We start from the raw sequence: 23,158 nt of genomic DNA, 5'->3' as shown, positions 1-23,158 counted from the left end.
TTTTTAAAAGTTTGTTCACTTCCTGTTTTATCATATTTCAGGTGGTATAATAATAGCTATTATGAGGTGGTGAAAGTGCATTTTGTAATGTTTGAAGTGAACGGGATATATGATTATACCTATGAACTCCATTTGAGTGACGTTGAATGTGTGTCAGAAGTACAAAACTGGACATCTATGTTAAAGAAACAGGCTAATCCCGATCCTCACACTGCCTGGAATTTTAAGGTAAATAAACTATATGCTGAATTCTTATATTTTCAAGGAACGTTTCCAAACTATGTAATTTGTAACTAGTGTGGTAATTAATTTTGGTAAATGACAATAAAGCTTTGATTTCTTTATGGCAGCAACAATCTTCTGACAAGATGCTTCTCAGGTACTTAAATTTTGATATCAATTCCAGCAGTCAGCCAATTACTTTGACATCAGCTTTGTCATCATTATTTATTTCAGTCGTCACAACTTTTAGATTTTATATAAATTTTCATTACGTACGTTTTCACCAGCTCATTAATTTTATCTAGTAATAGTTGTAGATCTTTTATTGTACTAGCCACTAGGGCCTGGTCATCTGCAAATCTCACAACTGTCACCAGTTGATCTTACTTTTACATCTTTTGTACTTCATCTAGTGCATCTTTTATCACAGCTTCCACATAGATTTTAAAGAGCAATACTGATAGCAGACAACTTTGTTCCATCCGCAATTACAATTGCAGTTTCACCCAATATGTCATCATTATCGCAGTCTGTCCCATACACGGAACTATAATCATTCTTTTATCTCTTCAATCAAATCTGATTGCCTTCAGCACTTTTAATAGCTTTTTCCAGCTTTCTCAGTTGAAAGCTTTTTCATAATCACAAAGCAGATGTACACTTCTTGCTGGTTTTCTATGTTTCTTCCACTTAACATTCTCACCACTTCTCGCCTCTCTAGTTCCATAATCCTTCCTAACATCAAACTGATCACAGATGATGTAATGTCTTGCTTTGGTTTCTAGTCTATTTTTTAGAACCTTAACATTACCACGTGTAATCGCACAATGTGCTTCAAATTTCATGGTATTTTTCCTCTTCTCCAATGGGACCACTGTGCTCATCAAAAGTTTTCTGGCCACAGCGTACATCTCATTACACAGGTTAATTCATTTTCTTGGTGTCTTCTCTCAAGCTATTTTATCATTTATGCAGGGATTCCATAATATACTTCTGTTTTTCCTGGCCTCAGCTCTTTTATACCTCTAAATATTTCATACTCTAGGAGATCACGTCCAAAATCACTCAGGGACATATCTTCTTTCTCTGATTCCAGTTCTATTAGTTGCCATCTTTTTTATACAAATCTTAAATGTATTCTTTCCATTTATTCTTAACTTTCTCAGGTTCCATAAGCAGCATACCATCTATCAGTTCCTGTTTGTGCTTGCGTCCCTCTCCTCCCGCCAGTCAATTCCCGATAGAAAGTTATCCTTTCTTCCATTTTTTTGTAGTTCTTCCAATTCTTTTCATTGGTCTCCCCACCAACTCTTTCTTGCCTAATCGGTTTCTTGTATTAACCCATTAGTACCCTATACAATTGTTTACCATCATTTGTGTTTTTGTTCTTTCATTTCCTTGCCTATTTTTTTATCATTTCTTCTGAAATGGTTTTCCAACACTATTATATGTTTGTACCAAATTTCTCTGCCTAGGGACTAACACCTATATTAAAATAGTCCAAACAGAAATGTGATTCACAAATATTAAGTATTCATTATAAACTACAATTTCTACTGAAACCATAGATCATAAAACTGCAAAAAGGAATTGTGAAAAGCAACCTATTTGTTTAGCATACAAATATTTAAGAAAAAAATCTGTTTTTATGTGCAAAATAAAAGACAATAGTAATATGAATTTACGTTTATGATAAAAAGGATGCTGCACAGATTTTAGATTAATAATACATTTCAATTTTAAATAAATCTTTCAGCATTATCAATAAACCACAGAATTTGAAGTGGGCCAAGCATTGTCAGACATACATAGGGCTCGATCTAACGGAAAAGTTCCTAAGTGTGGTAGCGATCAGAAATGCCGGGTGTTTCCCTATGGCCGATTCGGCGAGGCTGTCACTGGTATCTAATGTTAATTAGGGCACTTAATGATGCCCCACGGGTTTCACGCCACAAATGACTGTCCCACTGGCTTATTCGCTGGGACCGTGCCCGGCAGCTCCCTGCTAGTGAGGGGGAGCAGCATCTAAACCGATCCTGCAGCACAAACCCCAGACAGCATACAGCCATGCCACAGACCAGCTCCACAATTCCAGGGATGCCCATCATGCCAGACTGGTGGATGCGGTGGAGTCAAGGCGGGATACCCTGTTCTCCTGAGGGGCTCTGGAAAGGTACCTGGACCAGGCGCTGGTTCCCTCTCCCATCAACACACACACCTTTTGGTTGTGGTGATGTCCCCAGTGCTGAGGCTCTTGGGTGGTCTTTTGCTGGCTGCTGCCTCTGTGGTGTGGAGTTCAGGCAAACTATCCAGGCCTCACAGCCTGATTGGGATGCTAGCCAATAATACTCATCTGCGGCATGGCACGCCTACACAAGGGAATCCATTTCAGAATATTTTGTTTATTAAACAGACAACATCATACAAAAAGATAAAACAGATCACTTACATCACAGTAACCGTCAATCGGTATTCACCATCGGTCTCAACACAAAGCTCCTTTTTAAAAAAAATGTAGAGTACCCAATTATTCTTTTCCAATTAATGGGCAATTTAGCATGGCCATTCCACCTACCCTGCACATCTTTGGATTGTGGGGTTGGACCCACGCAGACACGGGGAGAATGTGCAAACTCCACATGGACAGTGACTCGGGGCCGGAATCAAACCCATGTCCTCAGTGGCGTGAGGCATCAGTGCTAACCCTTGCACCACCGTGCTGGCCCGATAAACACAAAGCTCCAACAGTGCAGTAGACAGTAAACAGTCAGCAGTATATTAAAGTGCTCAATAGTCTACAAGAGCATGCCTGCAGCAAACTGCTCACATTACTAGAGTTGCCAATTCCCTATTAGCAATGGCCTTCAGCTGTGCGGCCAGCGACTACCATGGGCAGTCGGGGTTAAAGTGACTATCACCAAATTACCATGGACGGGATTCTATCATGAGACTGTTGGTGGAACAGATAGCAGCAACCGGAGCTGCCCCTCGTTATGGCATACACAATCCAGGGGTGGCATGACCATTCATTCCCAGTCCAGGGGCAATCCCCCATCATTGGTGGCCCACCCACCTCGGGAGCTTCCCCACCCCCCCCCCCCCCCCCCCCCCACCACGCATTTCCATTCCTGAGTGCTCTTTCCATATTGCTCTAACCCTTGCTTCATATTCTAATAGTTCCTCTGTCACCTTCTGAATACAAGGGGTGACCTTTGCCCAATCAGTTTTTGGCAGGAATGCATTTTCGTAGCCACTGCTTAACCGCAGTCCACCCCTCTTCCAGTTGCAGTTCGTCAACCCCTAGTGACGCAGGGAAAGCAGTCCGCTGTTTCATCTAGGGATCATTACTGATACAACCTGGACTCCGTCCAACGGGTGGAGATTGCAACTATTTTGTAATCATTCCAGCCCTCCCCATGATCCCATTCTCCCTTTCTTGGAATTCGGTAATTCTTTAGACCATCTATCAATCTTTTCCTGATTAACTGGTTCAATGATCAACTGTTGGGTATACTTGGCTCAGGTAATTCTTTGTTCCCTGTCCACTGTTTTAACTGCCTCGGTCTTGTACCATTTTGACTTTAAAGTGGCTAACCGTGTACTTGAGTTCTTATGGACTTTGTTTTCCACTTTTGGGGTGTTTTCTCCTCCTGACTAATCTCTTCACCAGAGTCGCTATAGGATTCTAAAGATTCCGAATCAGTTACAAAATCAGGCTCTGAGACCACCTCTGGTAGTTTCTTTTTCGAATGCTCTTGTTTAATTACTTTTACTTTGGGATAAAATGAAACTGCTGCAGAAGAGCTCGCGGTCGCGGCCAGCTCCTTTTTCATTAGGACAGTATGTCTCACGTCGGGAATGGCCTCTATTACCTCGCAGACTGGCGAATGCGGAACATCTGGAGTTGGATCTACTGTTTCTAGGACGGGCCTTGGTTGTATGGGTGTCACGGACCCGTTGAAAAGGCGTTTTCCCCAGGTCAGGGATTTAGCCGGCAACTTATCTTTAGTTCCCTATTCTGGGTCAGAAGATCTTTTATTCCCAATTGAAGTTCTGATTCTTCCGCTTTAAGCTTTGTATTTTCCGATGCTAACTCGCTATTCACTAATTTGAGCTCATCTTTTTCGAGTTTGAATCGGTAAGGCTTAATTTCAGTTAAGAGACTTCACGTATGAGCCTCTCAACTTCTTTCTCTAAACTTTCTAGATTTTCAATTTTGGGTTTCCCTGTCTTTAGCTCCTCACAGACTGCCCATAATTGCTCCTTCTGTTTTTTTATTTTGCGGACATAGTTGGTACTTGCTATAGTCTTGTTTCTCTATCAGAGCTGGCTCATCACAACCAGAGACCATTTGGTCCGTTCTTTCTCTCTCAAATGGGTAGTTTTTTTCCAAACTCTTCTTATATCATCAAGGGACCATTGTCCTTTGGAAGTATTGTGCTTTAGAAATTTCTGTTCAATCTCTGTACCGGTTTCAGCCAAGTCATATTGCTGTTCTATGCAATCCTTTGTTACCTGAAACATTTCTTCTGTAAAAATATCTTCTGCTCAGTTGTCCCTAAAAGTTGTAGGCAGATGTTCAGCCTCCATTTCAACTCAGAGATAGTATTTTCTAGCCCCAGCCTCAAGTCATAGACTATTCCCCAGTCGGGAGTGGTGGTGGTGGTGGGGGGTCACAATATATATCTATATACCTATAACGTTGTATAATTATATATATATATACACACACACATCGTCAGATGTCTGTCTGTACTGGGACTTGGGCCAATTTCAACCCGGACGTTTTCGTAAGGGGTACGTAGGAGGTCACTCGACTCTAAACGGCCACAGACATAGGGGTCTCTTACTTCAGTTCTGCCAATCCACTGCCCGATGCCTCGGTGTGTGTTCGGTCTCTTCCTTCTAGCACTCCTGGCTGGCTCACCAAATTGTGGGACTCTTATTTTATCTTCTAATAAGAATCAGTAGTCAGGTTGGTGGGAGGTGTCAAAAATACTACTTTATTATTATTAATTACTCACTTCAATAAGAACTGAATAAAAACATAGAAACAAAATATCAAACAATACATAAAAAATCAAACATGGCAAAAAAGAATAAAGCACCAAAGGAAATCACTTTAACACAAACAAACAGATGATTCAGGAATTCAGGAACAAGGACCTCGACCACAAGGTTTTACTTTTTAAGGGAATTCTTATCTCTGGTTTAACCCCTCTTTACTTGCATTGGTTTCTAGTTCGCAGCTGAGACCTCCCGGTTTGTCCAAATGAATCTCTGTTACTTAGAGGATGATTTGTTAATCAAACATTGGACATTATTTAAGATTGACTGGTGCCTATCAAAACTACCTTAGCGTCTGCGTGCGCACTCTTTGGAAAATTACTGTTTTCTCACACCTGCCATGTTACACAGCTTGGCAGAGACCTTGCTAGAACTGATTAGTCGATTAGACAGAGAACAGTGCACTCTCAGTGCTGAATACACTGGAATACAATGGTTAATTCATTATATGAGACACTGACTGAGTTCCCAGTCAAGACACTTTTAATATTTAGCACTCTTTAGCTGTATGCATTCAACTGGCTCCTATATGAATAAACTATGAATAAAACTATCATTCACCAACATTCACTGGCAACCTGTAGGCATATGTAACATTTCATATGCATTACCTCATCCTCAGGCACTGTTGGATGCCTTACATCCAGATCTCACAGCTTGTACATACTGGTAACTATTCTCCTTGATAGCCACATCACCAAAACATTGTGCATGACACGTGGTGACACACATCTCTCTTCTCAGGAGAAGGTAGCACACAATAGGAAACAGCATGAATTAACGAGAATGGAAGACGTGCATCTGCATATTTTAACCTCTATTTAAGAGGCAGTGCTAGCCATTATGAGAAATTCCATTGGCGAACACTGTGGCCAAAGCATGTTTTGGGTGCTTTTCCATATTTGTTTAAAGTTTCAAAACAAGAGAGAAAAAACAAGAGGCAGTTATATGTGCCCTCCAGTGAGTGCGCATCACTGTTATCCTTTTCCCTTATCCCTGACTCTAGTACATTAGTGCCCACTGTCTCGCTATAGGCAAATCCCATTGATATCCTACCCTAAATAACATGAAATATCTATATACAAGGTGTTGGCTGTTGAGTATTTGAAATGGATTTGGAACAAAGGTGTGGTTGTGACGAGGAGAGAAGAGAAAGTAAGAAGTGCATCCTTATGTCACCAGAAGATTGTAAATCAGGAGAAAAGATTGAGGGATGAGGGAGAAATGGGATTAGAGAAAGAGGATTAGATATGATATCCTTTTCTAAAATAGCTTCAACAAGGTTGCATTTCTGACTTTGTCCTCTCTCCTCATCGCAAACAAACCCTTGTCATTTCAAACTTTAAGAACAGGAACCACGCTAAGCAATGAAGGAATCGGAAGAAGGAAGTGAAGTTGAAGGGACACAATCACTTGATACCACAGTTGCAGCCATCACCTTATATACGGACATTGTGTAATTTAGAATAGATAGTTGTGGAAACGGCACATGGTGAGAGCGCGGGCATTAGTACACTGGAATCGGGGCAAGAGAATAGGATGACAGTAGTGCCTGTTCATTGGAAAGCACACATAAATACTTTTTGCTTTTTCTAACAGCTTGTCATGCTTTTCATAGCCCATTTCCCCCAGTAAGTCACAAGGCTTTAATCATCAAACATGTATTTCAGAACCAACCAGACCATTCCATGTCTTTGCCCTCTATAAGAGATCTCAATAGCTTTTCAGATCTGTTCAAAAGGTCAAAATACTGATATTTTCTTTTCTGGATGTCACATTTTAGAGTTCTTTTCACGCTTGCTATTTCAAGTAACTCTTTGTTTGTCTTATTGTCTGTATATGAATTTTTAATTTATTTTTAATTTTCCCAATTAAGGGACAATTTTAGCGTGGCCAATCTACCTACCCTACATATCTTTGGATTGTGGAGGTGAGACCCATGCAGACATGGGGAGAATGTGCAAACTCCACAAGGACAGTGACCCTGGGCCAGGATTGAACCCGGATCCTCGGCTCCGTGAAACAGCAGTGCTAACCACTGCACCACCGTGCCGCCCATATGGAATTTTTAACATGTGTCATAACATTCACATTTCAAAGGCCTCCAATTTTGTTCTAGAGATCTTAACTTAGTGTTTAGGTTTCTGAGGCAACCGAGAAACTGGATAGAATGTAGCACCTTAAGGGCTTTTCCTTGTTACAAGCAGAAGTTTTCTTGTTGTTAACACATCCTTCATCCTCACAAAATTTCTGTAAGGTTAGCTGGGAGAACATCAGTTGCTCATCATCACTCGCTCTTACTGACTGAAGATCTGTTCACCACCATTCAACGCTTTAAATATGTTGATTATGATTGTTTCTGTGAGACATGATAGAGGTCCTCTCTAAATACTTTCCCATTGCTCACCAGAATTGTTGTTCATTTTTTTGAGACTCAATCGCATTTCTTTGTTTTTATTTCAAAGAATTACCGTAGTTGTAAGAAAGCAGGTCCACCGCCGACTGCGCCGAAGACTTCTGAATACCAGATTATGGGTGGATGGTATCGAAACAGAATCCTGTTTGCAAAACGCAATGGCTTTTATATTTTCAAAGCAATTGTGATAAACTCCACATACAGGTAGGTTCAGCAGCATCTTTTCGCCTTAGATTTTACTTTTTTCTTCAGGAATTAATTTCTTGCTACTTTATATCCATTTTAGCAAAAAAATGTTGAAGATGTTTTATTTATGAATTGTGAAGTATGTTTCAGTAACAATGTGGTAAATTCACAGAGTGGGATGAGAATTCATAACATATTTAATCTACTGTCTCATTTGATTTCTAAGAATTTAATGAGACCCAAATGTGCTTGTTGAATTCTCCAAAGTTCTGTTTCTCATACAAGCTAGTAATGGTAATACATGAGGCTAAAATAAACACCGTCACTGACTGAGCCACGCCTTGGACACCTCCACTCATGCTGCCGATGTTGTGCACTAGGCTCCTCACTGCAGTCACCACCCTAGCAATGTTGGCCTTGATGCCACACATTGCCGGCACCATCTGTTGCACCTACAATCGGCTATTGACCTCCTGGAGGGTTGCTGACATTCCCATGAAGCACGGCTGCACCCTAGCATCTGCATCAGCTTCAGGTAAACCTGGTCCAAAGGCTCAGCATCTGACTGGGTCCCAGCTGGGTCCTGAGATCCAGCAGACCTCCAACTACTGTCTTGCCTGGGTGTTCCTGCCTCCACCTGATGTGGATCAGCAACTGTGTGGTGCTCACCAGAATGCGCCCGAGAGGTTTGTCCACTACCGTTGCCCACTGAGGTGTGGGTCTCTGTGCTGCTGGAGGATGGGGATGACAGCTGTGACGCTTTGATGGAGGCATCCTCGGAGCTTTCCTCCAAGGTGTTTTCATGGGAGGTAGGGGGGTGAGGACCACCCCGGATGGGCTGGCGCCAACAGATAGAGATCCTGCGGGAGAATGACATGTAGTAATTGGGAGGGATGGCTCAGTCTGTATGGCATTAACAACTCGCGGGTGACTGATAATTGCATGGAAATAGGGCTTAAGTGGTGATAATTGGTTTCTCACCATGCTATGGTGTGATCTCGATTTTGCCTACAGGAGTATGCCGGTTGCATCGCAAACTGTTTGGCGCCTGGCGTGGTTCTCGTTTTCGGCCTCTCCATTATTCACTGGCTTTGTTTCGCTTGAGCGAGAGCACAACGAGGCCGGAGAATCACACCCAGAGTTTTGTGGGGCTGAAGTGTTAAGTCCTTCTTTACATTTAACGTTGGATGAAGGGACATCTGAAACTAGTGTCTTAAAGCTGGAGGTAGTAAGACTTTAGTTGCAAATGAAACTATTTGACATAGAAAGAGATAGAGAAAGAAAGGCAAAAATTGAACTGGAAGAGGAAATGAAAGCAAGAATTGATTAAACGAAATATAAATTTAAAAACTTGCATGGATAAAGAGCAGGAAAAGAGATTAGAAGAAACAGAAATGCAAAAGCTTCATCTTGAACTTCAGAGAGAGAAGTTAGCTATTGAGGAACGAGATAGAGAAGGAGATAGAGAACTTTAGACGGGGAAAGCAATAGAGAACTTTTGAGAAGAAAGAAGCCAGACAGTTGGAACTATCCAAAGTGAATAAAGGAAGAGAGATAGTGGGCGAGATTCTCTGGTAGTTCCCCGCGCCGTGTTTCTCGGTGATGGGAGGTGGCCCGCCATTGGCCAGCAGTGGGACCTTCTGGTCCTGCCAATGTCAATGGGATTTCCCATTGAATCCACCCATGCCACCAGGAAACTATGCTGGGGATGTGCTGTCGGCAGGATGACAAAATCCAGTCAGCATGAACAGGAAAATGGATCTCACCAATTTTTCAGATGAGGGCTCTTGATTCTTTTGAGAGATTTGATTTAACCAAGAATCTTCAGTTGGTGCCTAAAGTTTAGAGGACGGAGTTGAAAGCTATTTCACCTTGTTGCCCCACAAACTGGGCCGACTAGCCGGTCAAAATACTCAAACTCTCAAATAATCCTACAATAATCTCTTTTATATTACCTTAGCCAGTTACCACAAAAATATCAGAACTCCACAATAAAGGGTAAGAAAGATTCTGCTCTGCAAAAAGTATCAAAACTCAGCTTGGACCCAAATACCACCCATTAAGAGGCAAAGTGATCAATTTCCCTGTTGGTGGATGCTGATTTCCTCTCTGAGTCCAAGACCCAGGGCGCTGCTTCTAATGATGGTTGTTCCTGCAGGTTATCGCTGCAGAAATTTCTTTGTCTCTCCGTCATATGCAGATTTTGCTGTCACTGACCATGCTGCCAATCACAATCTCACAGGGCAAGCACTAATCAATCACTGTTTTTTTTGTCGTGAATACTCCAGGAGTCGTGACTCTCAGCGATACTATTTCTCTCAGGAGCATAAGACAGGGGTCTGTGTTCAATCACTGTCTGTTCAATGCACAGCAAGAACCGCTGTCCAATCAGAGGTGGTGTTCACTACCTGGTTGCACACCCTAATCTTGGCTGCAGATTGTAGCAGTTTATACTGATACAAAATTAGTCTTTTTAACTATCAGACTTTGTTGGTGTCTTCACTTTGCTGGTGTCTTTACAAATATCCATCAGGCTACAACCTAATTTTAAAAGATAGCTATGAAATTGAATTGGCAATAGATGGTTGGTTAAAATGTTACAGAGTGTTATGTCAGGTACGGCCATGAATGTGTATGCAAGCTTATCTGATGAACAATTTTAAGACTATGAGCTAGTAAATAAGATAATATTAAATGCTTATGAGCTAGTCCCTGAAGCTTATCAGATCAAGTTTAGGACAATGAAGAAAGAGACCTCGGATGCAGTCTAACGGCTCTGCCAGCTGGGAATCTGAGCGAGCCGGTTAGATCGCGGGAGAGTCTGAAATCGGGAACCTCGGCAGGTGCCGATCTGTTTCTGATCTAACCGGCCTACTCCCATTGGCAAGATCCGGATCCCGCTGCAGCTGGCGAGAAACCAATAATCACCAATTAAGGTCAAACTCCATCCTGTAACGGGAAGGACTTCCAATTTAACAGCCTCCCATGATCTAACTGGCTTCCCAGTTAGCACATATTTAGAAACCTGAAACTAGCTACTGTGGGGTTTGGAGAAGGTGAGTAGCCATTTTGGAAAATGGGTAGTCAGCCTGAGGCTGCTAGCCCAGTGCTCAGGACACATCCTATCCGGCTGCATCACAGCCTGGTATGGCAACTGCTCGGCTCAAGTTCGCAAGAAACTGCAGAGTGTGGTGAACTCAGCCCAACGCATCACACAAGCTCGCCACCCCCACATTGATTCTGTCTACATCTCCCGCTGCCCCAGGAAGGTAGACAGCATTATCAGAGACCCCTTCCACCCATTGCCTTCTTCCAGACCCTTCCATCAGACAGAAGGTACAGAAGTCTGAATTCCCGCACATCCAGACATAGGAACAGCTTCTTCCCCACAGCTACAAGACGCCTCAAGGACTTTCTCTCAAACTGATCTGTTCCCTGTAAGAACACTATTCACGACACCCTATGCTGCTCGTGCGCATGTATTTGCTTTATTTGGCCCCTTGTTCCACACTGTAACCGATCACTGTTTGTCGATGTACCATTTGTCAATGTTCTCTGTTGATTATTCTTTTTGTCTACTATGTATGTACTGTGTACATTCGCTCGGCCGCAGAAAAATACTTTTCACTGCACTTCGGTACATGTGACAATAAATCAAATCAAATTGGGGATAGGGGGTGTATAAGAGCCACCTTCGATGGGGGAGGGGGGTGGGGTTTTCCCTGGACTGGGGGACGAGGGGCTCAGTGCCCACGGTTCTGACATATCACTCCCAGGTTGTGTATACTCATAACAGGGCAACCCCAGCTGCTACCTGTTCATCCCACCGAACACCCCAGAAGAGAGCCCCATCAGTGGTAATGTGTTGAAAGTCACTTTAACCCACACTGGCTGTGCCAGCCTCTGGCCGCACAGCGGAAGGCTATAGCTAATAGGGAATTGGCAATACTAGTTATGTGAGCACCTCACAGCTCCCAAGTAGATACCCGTGGGTTGACGAGCCATGTCACAGGTGGGTGTGACTACCAAGCATCTCAGACTGTGCAGCCTTTGCACTGGAGGCCCCAGAACCGCAGTGACAGCAGGCAACAATCAAACATCCAAGAGCTGGGTCGCAGCATTTGGGATACATCATGATTGGAAAGTGGGTGTGTGGATCAGTGGGGGTGGTTGGGGTGGCTGAGTCTGGCCACAGTGCTGTTCCCAGCAGGGCATGGGTGCCAGGTGCAGTGCCCAGGGGCCCCTGCATCCTCTGGCTCTGCCAGCCCTGGCGGCTCCCTATTGTCTGCACTATGATGTTGATTCCCTTAGCGATACCCCTCTGTGAATGGGCCAGCTCTGCAGTATCTTGCCAATGTCCACCTGCGTCTGGGTCATGCTCCACAGTGCCCCGGCAATACCCACCTGAGACTGGGACATGCTCTGCAGTGCTTCGGCAAGGTCCGCCAGTGTCGGCGACACGTCCCCCAGTGACCAGGACACGCAGTCAAGGCCCTCAGTCATGGCTGTCACTGGCTAAGCGCCTTGGACACTACCAATCAAGGTGCCGATGTTGTCCTCCAGGATTGCCACTGTGGTCACCACCCTAGCAGTGTTGGCCTCGATCTATGCATTGCCGGATCCATATCCTGAACATGTAAGCTTTAGTACTTCTATAATTGGCAATGGACCCGCTGGAATGTCACTGACATCCCCCTCTGAATATCACGGCCGCACCCTAGCGTATGCATCAGCTCTGGGGTACAGAGGCTTGACATTGGACTGGGACCAGCTGGACCCTGGGATTCAGCAAATATCCGACTACTATCCCCCCTGGACATTCCTGCCTCCACCTGATGTGCATCAGCAAATGTGTAGTGCTCACCAGTGTTATAGGATAGGTGTTTTCAGAACCCCAAAATGTATCATGGAGTTCAACCAACCCCCGCCTTTAATGCATTGTTGCTTTTGAAGCACACGGCTAGTTCCCCAGGTGTAGTATTACAATTATGGACACGTGGTTTTTAAAACAAAACAATGTTTATTCCATGAACTCAAATTAACCTTTCCAATAAACATTGGATCTCTTAATTACCCCTTACTTCAAATATAACCCCAAAAATAATACAACACTACCCAATCCTGCAAACTGTTCCTTTACATATCCAAAAGACTTAACAAATCCTTCAAACAGAAGCACATTAGATTTATATTCAATACTGAGACCTTTTTACAATTCCGATTTCACCAAAGGATTAAGAGATAGTCCTTCATTGCAGAGATCACCAGCAATGCAGCTCACAGCCACACCCAAGCTTTCTTCAAACTGAAATTAAAACTCCCAAAAAGCAGAAGTGAGCTCAGCTCCCCCCCCCCCCCCCCATGACATCACTTCAGTAATATGATCAGCTTAATTTCTTAAAGGTACATTTCTTAAACATCCAATTCTTAAAGGCACTCTCACATGACACCGCCCCCAAAGAAAAAAAAAATAAACCAACAACTTCAAGATGGTTTCATTTTTCACTTTTGCACCATCCACTAAGAAATGCACACAGTAAATATACGTTTTCATTTTTAAAAAACAACACACGCAAACAGGCATAATAATAAAGTCCATCTTTCCCGTTCTTCTTCCTCCAACCGAAAACCTTCCATTCATCACATTCGTGACAAAGCATCGGCTATCACATTTTCCCGTCCTGCCACATGTACTATTTTTAAATGAAATGGCTGTAGCAATAAACTCCAGCGAAACAGCCTTGCATTGTTATTCCGGAATCGCTCCAAAAACGTCAAAGGATTATGGTCAGTATATATAATGGTGTCAGATGGATTGCTGGTCACATAAATGTGAAAATGTTGCAAAGCCGGCACCAAACTCAAAGTCTCCTTCCCAATCGTCGAATACTTTTTCTAGTGAGAATTCAATTTCTTTGAAAAACAACCAACAGGCCGCTCTAGCCCTTCGTCGTCGTCTTGTAGAAGCACTGCACCTACGCCCACATCACTCGCATCAACAGCCACTTTGAATGGTTTGGTATAATTTGGGATGGCTAACACAGGAGCAGTGGTTAACACAGCCTTCAGGCCGTCAAATGCCTGTTGACACTCCGCTGTTCACTGGAATTTGTTACGCTTCTTGAGTAAGTCCGTCAGTGGAGCGACCACACTGCTAAAAGTTGGTACAAATTTCCGGTAAAATCCACTCATACCAAGAAACTACATTATTTCCCACCATGTCGAGGGTCTCGGAAACTCTCCAATAACTTTCGTTTTCACATCCCGTGGGACCATTCGACCCTGTCCGATTGTATGGCCAAGGAAAGTGACATGGGCTTTTCCTAATTCACTTTTGGCTAGGTTTATCACCAAACCCGCCTCCTGAAGTCGATCGAATAACTCCCTCTGATGTTTTAAATGTTCTTTCCATGTCTGGCTGAAAACTACCAGATCGTCGATGTATACCGTATAATTGGGTAATCCTGAAACGACTGTATTAGTTAACCAAAATGTTACTGGGGCGTTTTTCATGCCAAATGGCGTAACTTTGAACTGGTATATACCATCTGGAATCACAAAAGCTGAAATTTCCTTCGCCCTTTCAGATAAAGGTACTTGCCAGTAACCTTTCAGTAAATCCAATTTGGAAATAAAAGCGGATTGTCCCACTTTCTCAATGCAATCCTCCAAATGTGGGATAGGATAAGAGTCTGTTCTTGTAACTGCATTCACCTTTCGATAGTCCACACGCAACCGTTGGGTACCGTCTGGTTTAGGTACCATCACTATGGGTGAGCTCCATTGGTTGCAACCCACTTCAATTATGCCATTTTTCAGCATACTCTCAATCTCTTTGTTAACCTGTGCCAATTTTAACGGGCTAAGTCTATATGGATGTTTACATAGAATTTACAGTGCAGAAGGAGGCCATTCGGCCCATCGAGTCTGCACCGGCTCTTGGAAAGAGCACCTCACCCAAGATCAACACCTCCACCCCATCCCCACAAACCAGTAACCCCACCCAACACTAAGGGCAATCTCGGACACTAAGGGCAATTTATCATGGCCAATCCACCTAACCCGCACATCTTTGGACTGTGGGAGGAAACCGGAGCACCCGGAGGAAACCCACGCACACACGGGGAGGATGTGCAGACTCCGAACAGACAGTGACTCAAGCCGGAATCGAACCTGGGACCCTGGAGCTGTGAAGCATTTGTGCTATCCACAATGCTACTGTGCTGCCCTTATTTGATCGGAACAGCATTTCCCACATCTACATCATGTATAGGCATTTTAGTACTTCCCAATTTATCTCTACAAACTTGCCCATGTGATATCAATAACTCTTTCAGGTCAGTTTGCTTTTCCTCTGGAAGGTAAATTAACAATTCATCCCAATTTTTAAGAACATCCTCATTTTCCAATTTAATTTGAGGTATGTCAAATTCACAGTCATCTGGATTTGGTCCGTCACATTGAGTTAGAATCATTAAAACCTTTTTCTCTCCTTCCCTTTCAAATTACCTTTTAAGCATATTCACATGACACACTTGGTGAATCTTTCTTTTATCTGGTGTTTTTAACCACATAATTCACCTCACTTAATTTCCTTTCAACCTGATATGGTCCACAAAACTTAGTTTTTAAAGGCTCCCCTACCACTGGTAACAACACTAAAACTTTATCTCCACTTGCAAAACTACGAACTGTGGATTTCATGTCCGCTACCCGTTTCATCACATTTTGTGCAACTTTCAAATGTTGTCTAGCCAATTCACCTGCTCTATTTAATCGTTCCCTAAAATTTGACACGTAATCCAATAGTGTAATTTCCGATTTCTCACCCACCAATTTTTCTTTGATCAATTTAAGTGGTCCTCTTACCTCATGACTAAAAATTAGTTCAAAAGGACTAAATTTGGTTGACTCATTAGGTGCATCTCTAATTGCAAACAGTACAAATGGAATTCCTTTATCCCAATCCTCTGGATAATATTGACAATAAGCCCTCAACATTGTCTTTAATGTCTGATGCAACCTTTCTTACGCTTCCTGCAATTCTGGATGGTACGCAGTTGATTTAAATTGTTTTATTCCTAAGTTATCCATAACTTCTTTGAATAACCTCGAGATAAAATTTGATCCTTGATCTGATTGTATTTCTGTGGGTAGTCCATATCTAGTAAAGAATTTAAGTAACTCTTCCACAATCTTTTTAGCTGTAATATTACGTACTGGAATGGCCTCTGGAAACCGAGTAGACACATCCATTATAGTAAAAAGATATTGATTCCCACTTTTGGTTTTAGAAAGCGGTCCTACACAATCAATTAGGACCCTCGTAAAATGTTCCTCAAATGCTGGAATGTGTATTAAGTGCGCTGGTTTTATCACTGCTTGAGGTTTCCCTATCACTTGACATGTGTGACATGATTGACCAAATTTAAATGCATCTTTATGTAGTCCAGGCCAATAAAAATGTCTCTGGATTTTAGCTTGAGATTTCCTTGTTCCCAAATGACCTCCCACTGGTACGTCATGTGCAACTCGCAACATCTCTTTTCTATACCCTACCGGCAATACTACTTGATGAACTTCTGCCCACTTTTTATCCGCCTGCATATGTACAGGTCTCCATTTTCTCATCAAGACATCACTTTTACGGTAATAACACTCGGGTATACTCTCAGATTCCTCTTCCGTAAATGCTTTCTGATAGATCCGTTTTATTTCTACATCTTTCTGTTGTAACTCCGCCAATTTCCCTGAACTAAAAATATCCGCCTCGTCCTCCACCTGTTCTTGTTCTTTTTCAACCACCTGATCAAAAATGGTTTCTGATAATTGCACTTCAACTTCATCTTCACTCTTTGATTTTTCCTCTTGTCTTAATCTGTGACTTTGCAACCTTGTTACTACACAGTCCGGAAAAATCCCAGGATATTTGTCCTTCAACACTGATTTTCCACTGGTTTATCAACCACAGTAGGCATCACTCCCATCTGCGATCCAGCTATATCATTACCCAAGATAAACTATCTTGTCCAGGAATACAGTTTATCTATTACTCCTACTACCACTTCACCACTCTTCACTGGACTTTCCAACCTTACCTTATAGAATGGAATGCTACTCCTCTCACCCTGAATTCCACATATCACCTTCTTTTCAGGCAACAGTCTTCCCAAACTACATAATTCCTCATCTCTTCCCATTAAAGATTGACAAGCTCCTGTATCTCATAAAATTGTGACTTCTTTACCTGCTCCTCCTGATACACATGAGTAAACTTTACCAACACAAGTAAATTCTTTAAAGACATCTGGCACCTTCTTAACAATTACTTCTTGAACAGGCTGTACAATCATTTGCACCTCCTTCACTTCCCTTGGGCTTTCCTTTACCACTCTTAACAAATCCCACTGTCTTATCCTGTTTTACCACATCAGCCTTTCCAGTGCTTTTCTTTAACCACCAACACTGTGACTTTACATGGCCTAGTTTATTACAGTGAAAACATTTGAAACTTTTTATTTCTTTTCCACCCTCCTGGATTTCTTTTTTAATCTGAGGTACACTCTCTTTATTGTCTTCCATCAGATCACCTTTACCTTTACGACTTGAGTATTTCTCATGTCCCCAATTTCTATCCCTCACCAGCTGAAACTGATGTCGGAAACCAATCTTTGATTTATGAATGAATTCATAATCGTCTGTCATTTCTGCTGCTAATCTCACAGTTTTAACCCTCTGTTCTTCCACATGAGTTCTCACTACATCAGGAATTGAATTTTTAAACTCCTCCAAAAGTATAATTTCTCTGAGAGCTTCATACGTTTGGTCTATTTTCAAAGCCCTTAGCCACCTATCAAAATTACTCTGTTTGAGCCTTTCAAACTCCATGTATGTTTGACCGAATTCTTTCTTTAAATTTCTAAACCTTTGGCTGTAAGCTTCAGGCACTAGCTCATATGCACTTAAGATGGATTTCTTCACCTCCTCATATGTTCCAGATACCTCCTCCGGTAGTGATGCAAACACTTCCCAAGCTCTACCTACCAGCTTTGTTTGAATTAGTAACACCCACATGTCCTGTTGCCATTTCATTTGTTTAGCTAACTTCTCAAATGAAATGAAAAAGGCTTCCACCTCCTTCTCGTCAAACCTTGGCAATGCTTGGACATATTTAAATAGATCCCCGCCACGCCTTCGACTTTGACGCTCTTTCTCACTATCCTCATCACTGTCATCCAACTGTACATTTCCCTTTACATCTGCCAATTCTAACCGACTGTCTTGTTTCGTGGCCATATTCTGAAGTTCAAACTCTCTTTATCTTTTTCCCTGATCTGTATCTCCCTTTCTCTTTCTTTTTGTTCTGCTAGGGCTATTCTTTCTTTTCTCCTTTCTTCTCTCTCCTTTTCTTTTTCCTCTCTCTCTCTCTTTCGTATTCAAGCCGCTTTAATTCTTTCTCATGTTCCATTTGTTTAATTTGCAACTGAATTTTTGCCATTTCCAAACTGTATCTCAGGCAACTTAAATGCTTAGCCACCGCCATAATTACCTCACCTTTTTGCATTTTGTCAGGTAATGTTAACTGCAATGTTTTTGCCAAATCTAACAGTCTGCTTTTAGTCTCTGTCTGTAAGGTACTGCGTGTGACAGTTTCCACCCACAAAAACATCTGTGCCTCTGAAAGAGCCATTGTCCACAGCACACTTAAACTAAAATACCACACCGGAAAAGCAACAATCCTTCACTGTCTTTAAGTTCACAAAAGCCAATCCAATAGATAGACTTTTATCCACCTTGAGCCCCCAATTGTTATGGGAGAGGTGTTTTCAGAACCCTAAAATGTATCATGGAGTTCAACCAACCCCCACCTTTAATGGATTGTTGCTTTTGAAGCACACGGCTTGTTCCCCAGGTGTAGTATTACAATTATGGACACGTGGTTTTTAAAACAAAACAATGTTTATTCCATGAACTCAAATTAACCTTTCCAATATACATTGGATCTCTTAACATCCCTTACTTCAAAGATAACCCTGAAAATAATACAACACTACCCAATCCTGCAAACTGTTCCTTTACATATCCAAAAGACTTAATAAATCCTTCAAACAGAAGCACATTAGATTTATATTCAATACTGAGACCTTTTTACAATTCATATTTCATCAAAGGATTAAGAGATAGTCCTTCATGGCAGATATCACCAGCAATGCAGCTCACAGCCACACCCAAGCTTTCTTCAAACTGAAACTAAAACTCCCAAAAAGCAGAAGTGAGCGCAGCTCCCCCCCCCCCCCCCCCCCCGACGTGACATCACTTCAGTAATATGATCAGCTTTATTTCTTAAAGGTACATTTCTGAAATATCCAATTCTTAAAGCCACTCTGACATGACACCAGATTATGCCTCAGAAGCCTGTCCACTACCTTCATCCACCAAGTTGTGTGTCTCTGTGCTGGTGGAGGGTAGGGATGACAGCTGTGACGCCTCAACGGTGGCATCCTTGGAGTTGTTCTCATGGACAGCAACGATGGTGCCAGCCTGGATTGGCTGGCACCATCAGATGGCGATCCACGGGAGAATGGACATGTGGTCAGTGAGAGTGAAAGATTATTATGTCTGGCATGAACAACGTACATGTGACAGGCCATATGGGTGGGAGCCAGTGGATACTCACCCTACGGTGCAGACCAATCTCGACATCAGTGACTGATCTGTCCTCGGTCATCCCTGCAATCTCCAGGGCCTTGTAGGGGCTGAGGACTCAAGATGTCCTGCACTCCATTGCCTGTCTGGGCCCTTTCTCATCTGGTCTGGGCCAACTTCTCCTGCGGGGACAGAGAGAGGGCATTGTGAGCCGCATACTTCATGCATTGTGGGGCGGGAGACAGGTGCGGGCACTGCTGGGCATGGCTGGGTATGCAGGTGGGTGCCAGAGTGTGTAGGGGCACAGGGGCAGTATTGTGCTGGGGGTGGTGGTGCGGTGCCAACCGCAGGGCTGTTGGAGGGGGGGGGGGGGCGGCATTCGTGGCATGTGGGACCAGTGTCAAGAGACCAATACCAACTCATCCATGTGACTCAGTGGAGGCCGTTAAGTTTTTTACGGCACTGGGTGACGATCCTCTTGTTGACGCTCCCCGCGCTGACAGTCGCTCTCACTGCCTCCCAGGCAGCACTAGCTGACCTGTGGCTGACCCTCCGACCCACTCGAGGGAACAGGCTATCCCGTCTGGACTCCACTGCATCCAATAGTCTGGCCAGGTTGGCATCCCCTACTTATAGGGCCGGCCTTTGCGATGGCAGGACTGCGTACTGTCTGGGGATCACCTGTCGATGAGGTGGGTCCATCTGGGGTCCCTCACACCTTGCTGCAACTCCTCGACTCACCAGTCAATGATGTGGAAACTGCCAATGACCCACACCCACAGCCGTAACCCCACAACATCCCAGAGCACATTTTCGGGGCCATACCGCCTTCTTGTCCCTGCTATCACCAACACCCTCCACCCATCCCAAAGACACTCACCTCGCTTGGGCATGTCAGTGAAGAGGCTCCCTGGGACTACCGGTGTGCACCACACACATGCAGCGGTATATCAGGTAGAGGTAGGAAACCTCAAAAGGACGAACGGTTGGAGGGCAGTCCGACCTCAGGGACTAGCTGCCATCTACATGGGTCTTGGGCTTCTATAAAGGGCAGTCCGATCAATGCTGGAGATGCAGGCCAGAGCTGGGGGCTACATGAGCGGCTGGTTTAGCACAGTAGGCTAAACAGCTGGCTTGTAATGCAGAACAATACCAGCGGGTTCAATTCCCGCACTGGCCTCCCTGAACAGGCGCTGGAATGTGGCGACTAGGGGCTTTTCAACTTCATTGAAGCCTACTTGTGACAATAAGCGATTATTATTATTACAGAGGGTGTTGGCAACCATCCAGCAGCAGATGCAGGAGGCGGTGACGACCAGGCCAACACCGAACGGGTGCCAGCTGAGGTGAAGGTCTTGGGTGCGAAGATATCGGCCATGGGTCAAGATGGGGCAGCACGGTAGCACAAGTGGCTAGCACTGTGGCTTCACAGCGCCAGGGTCCCAGGTTCGAGTCCCCGCTGGGTCACTATCTGTGCGGAGTCTACACGTTCTCCCCGTGTCTGCGTGGGTTTCCTCCGGGTGCTCCGATTTTCTCCCACAGTCAAAAGACATGTAGGTTAGGTGGATTGGCCATGCTAAATTGCCCTTACTGTCCAAAAAAGGTTAAGAGGGGATATTGGGTTACACGGATAGGGTGGAAGTGAGGGCTTAAATGGTTCGGTGCAGACTCTATGGGCCGAATGGCTTCCTTCTGCACTGTATGTTCTATGTCCAAGGCCTGGGGCACTCTGTGCGGATGGTAGCCGATGCACAGGATAAGGCAGCCATGTCACAAACAACCATTTACCTGGGCCACAGTGAACTTTGCAGTAGCATTCCAGAGCTTGGCACAGTCACTATGGATTATGACTGTGAAGGTCGAGGGCATTGGCCTGGCACCAGTCCTTGAGTGATGTGGCACAGTCCCTGTGCTCCATGGCCGTGGGTCTTGCCACCGGAGTTCGCACCAATGTCCCAAGAAGTAGCTTATCAAACAACAGCGCAACATACTTATTCACATCAAATCTTTGATGCACTATCAATTACGATGAGACGAGATTAGAATGTAATCGAGGCTTTCTTACACAGAGGTGTGTGGCCTCCTACAGCAGCTGACAAAATGGCTGCTGTACGGGAGCACACATATTTATACTCCACCTACTGGGCAGAGCCAGCAGGCAGGGATCTACCCCCGTACCTGTAGTACAGGGGCCTTACCGTAATACAGTATATACATCAGTGGTGACTACCACAATCTTGCAGCAATGTTCTGATTCATCCATCTTCACCCCTGGGTATGTCCTGTTTTACTAGCAGGACAGTTCCTGCAGAGCCAGTGGTATAGTAGTATACAATAAGGAGCGAATGGTGCTGGGAGTCCTCAACTTTTCACTCTGGGCCCCATGATGTCTCATGATATCAGATCAGACACAAGCAAGGAAACCTCCTGCTGATTACCACCTACCATTGTTACAATTATGAGATTTATAAGATGGTTATGGTTTGGGATTGTGCCTTCAGTTTAGGATAAAAATTAAGGAGGTTATGTGTCATTTTTAAAAAATAAATTTAAAGTCCCAAATTCTTTTTTTTCCCCAATTAAGGTGCAATTTGGCATGGCCAATCCTGCACATCTTTGGGTTGTGGGGGTGAGACCCGATCAGACACAGGGAGAATGTTCAAACTCCACATGGACAGCGACCAGGGACTGGGATCGAACCTGGGTCCTCACCACCATGAGGCAGCAATGCTAACCACTGCGACACCATGATGCCCATGTGTCCTGTTCTGAAATCTGCCTGACAGCAGGCCTGAGTAACATGGCTGTTAAGGTGCCCGGGTGGCACTGCCAAACTGGCAGGAGCACTGCCTGGGTGCCAGGGTGCAGTACAATGGTGCCCAAGTGCCAGGGTGGCATTGCCAAGGGCCAGTGGGTGAGGGGGGACTTGCCCCCATGAAAGGAGGGTAGAGGGGATATTTGAAGGTTGGGGGAGTGTAGGGCAGGTAAGTAGGGGCCTCTGGGTGTTTTGAAGGGTGATGGGTGGGGGACCTGGAAGGGAGAGGGTGCTGTAAGGGGGCTTGAGGGAGGGCCTGAAGAGGGGGGGGACCCCCAGAGACCCCACTGCAGAGTGTCCCCACTTGGGAGGTGTGGGATAGTGCCCATGTATGTGTGGGGGGTAACATTGCCCATGAGTGGGGGGTGTGGGGCCCACAAGCTCACTTAAAGATTGGGGCACCCTTTCAAAATGGCGGCCCAATCTCTGAGTTAAGGTCCCCAGTGCTAAAACAAATTCTGTGTGGGCTCAACCGGTGAGAAACTCAAAAAAGTGACAAAGTGTCATTGAATTGTGGTGGGGAACTCTTCGGCAGAGCCGGCAGGAAACCCCCTGAAAGTCCCGCCACAAATGAACTTCAAAATTTTGGGGGAGAATCGCACCCAATGACAATAATATTTGTGTTTCCAGTAGTTAGACTGTTATAGCACGATTCACTGGAAAAATTTCCAAGCGTTGTAGCGAGGAGGAATTGCAGCGAGTTTCCCGGCCCAGCAAAATCAACAACGCAATTCAACGTTATTGGTCCACTTAAAGAAGCCTCAAGCTTCTTGCCGCAAATAACGCCTCGCCAGCCGATTCGCCGG

At 44.2% G+C, this 23,158-nt stretch overlaps 1 protein-coding gene across 1 annotated transcript in view; it reads left to right on the top strand.

Annotated features, from left to right (window-relative positions):
- Positions 1-23,158, top strand: part of LOC119953484 (cation channel sperm-associated protein subunit delta-like) — a 760,311-nt gene that overhangs the window by 720,458 nt on the left and 16,695 nt on the right. Inside the window, exons 20-21 of the mRNA XM_038777815.1 lie at positions 42-228; positions 7,755-7,909. Coding sequence (XP_038633743.1) covers positions 42-228; positions 7,755-7,909 — 342 coding nt within the window. The remainder of the gene's footprint in view (positions 1-41; positions 229-7,754; positions 7,910-23,158) is intronic.

The sequence above is a fragment of the Scyliorhinus canicula genome, chromosome 18, assembly GCF_902713615.1.
Source record: "Scyliorhinus canicula chromosome 18, sScyCan1.1, whole genome shotgun sequence".
NCBI classification, from domain to species: domain Eukaryota; kingdom Metazoa; phylum Chordata; class Chondrichthyes; order Carcharhiniformes; family Scyliorhinidae; genus Scyliorhinus; species Scyliorhinus canicula.
The sequence above is the reverse complement of the archived record's forward strand: the minus strand, read 5'-3'. Positions and strand labels throughout refer to the sequence as shown.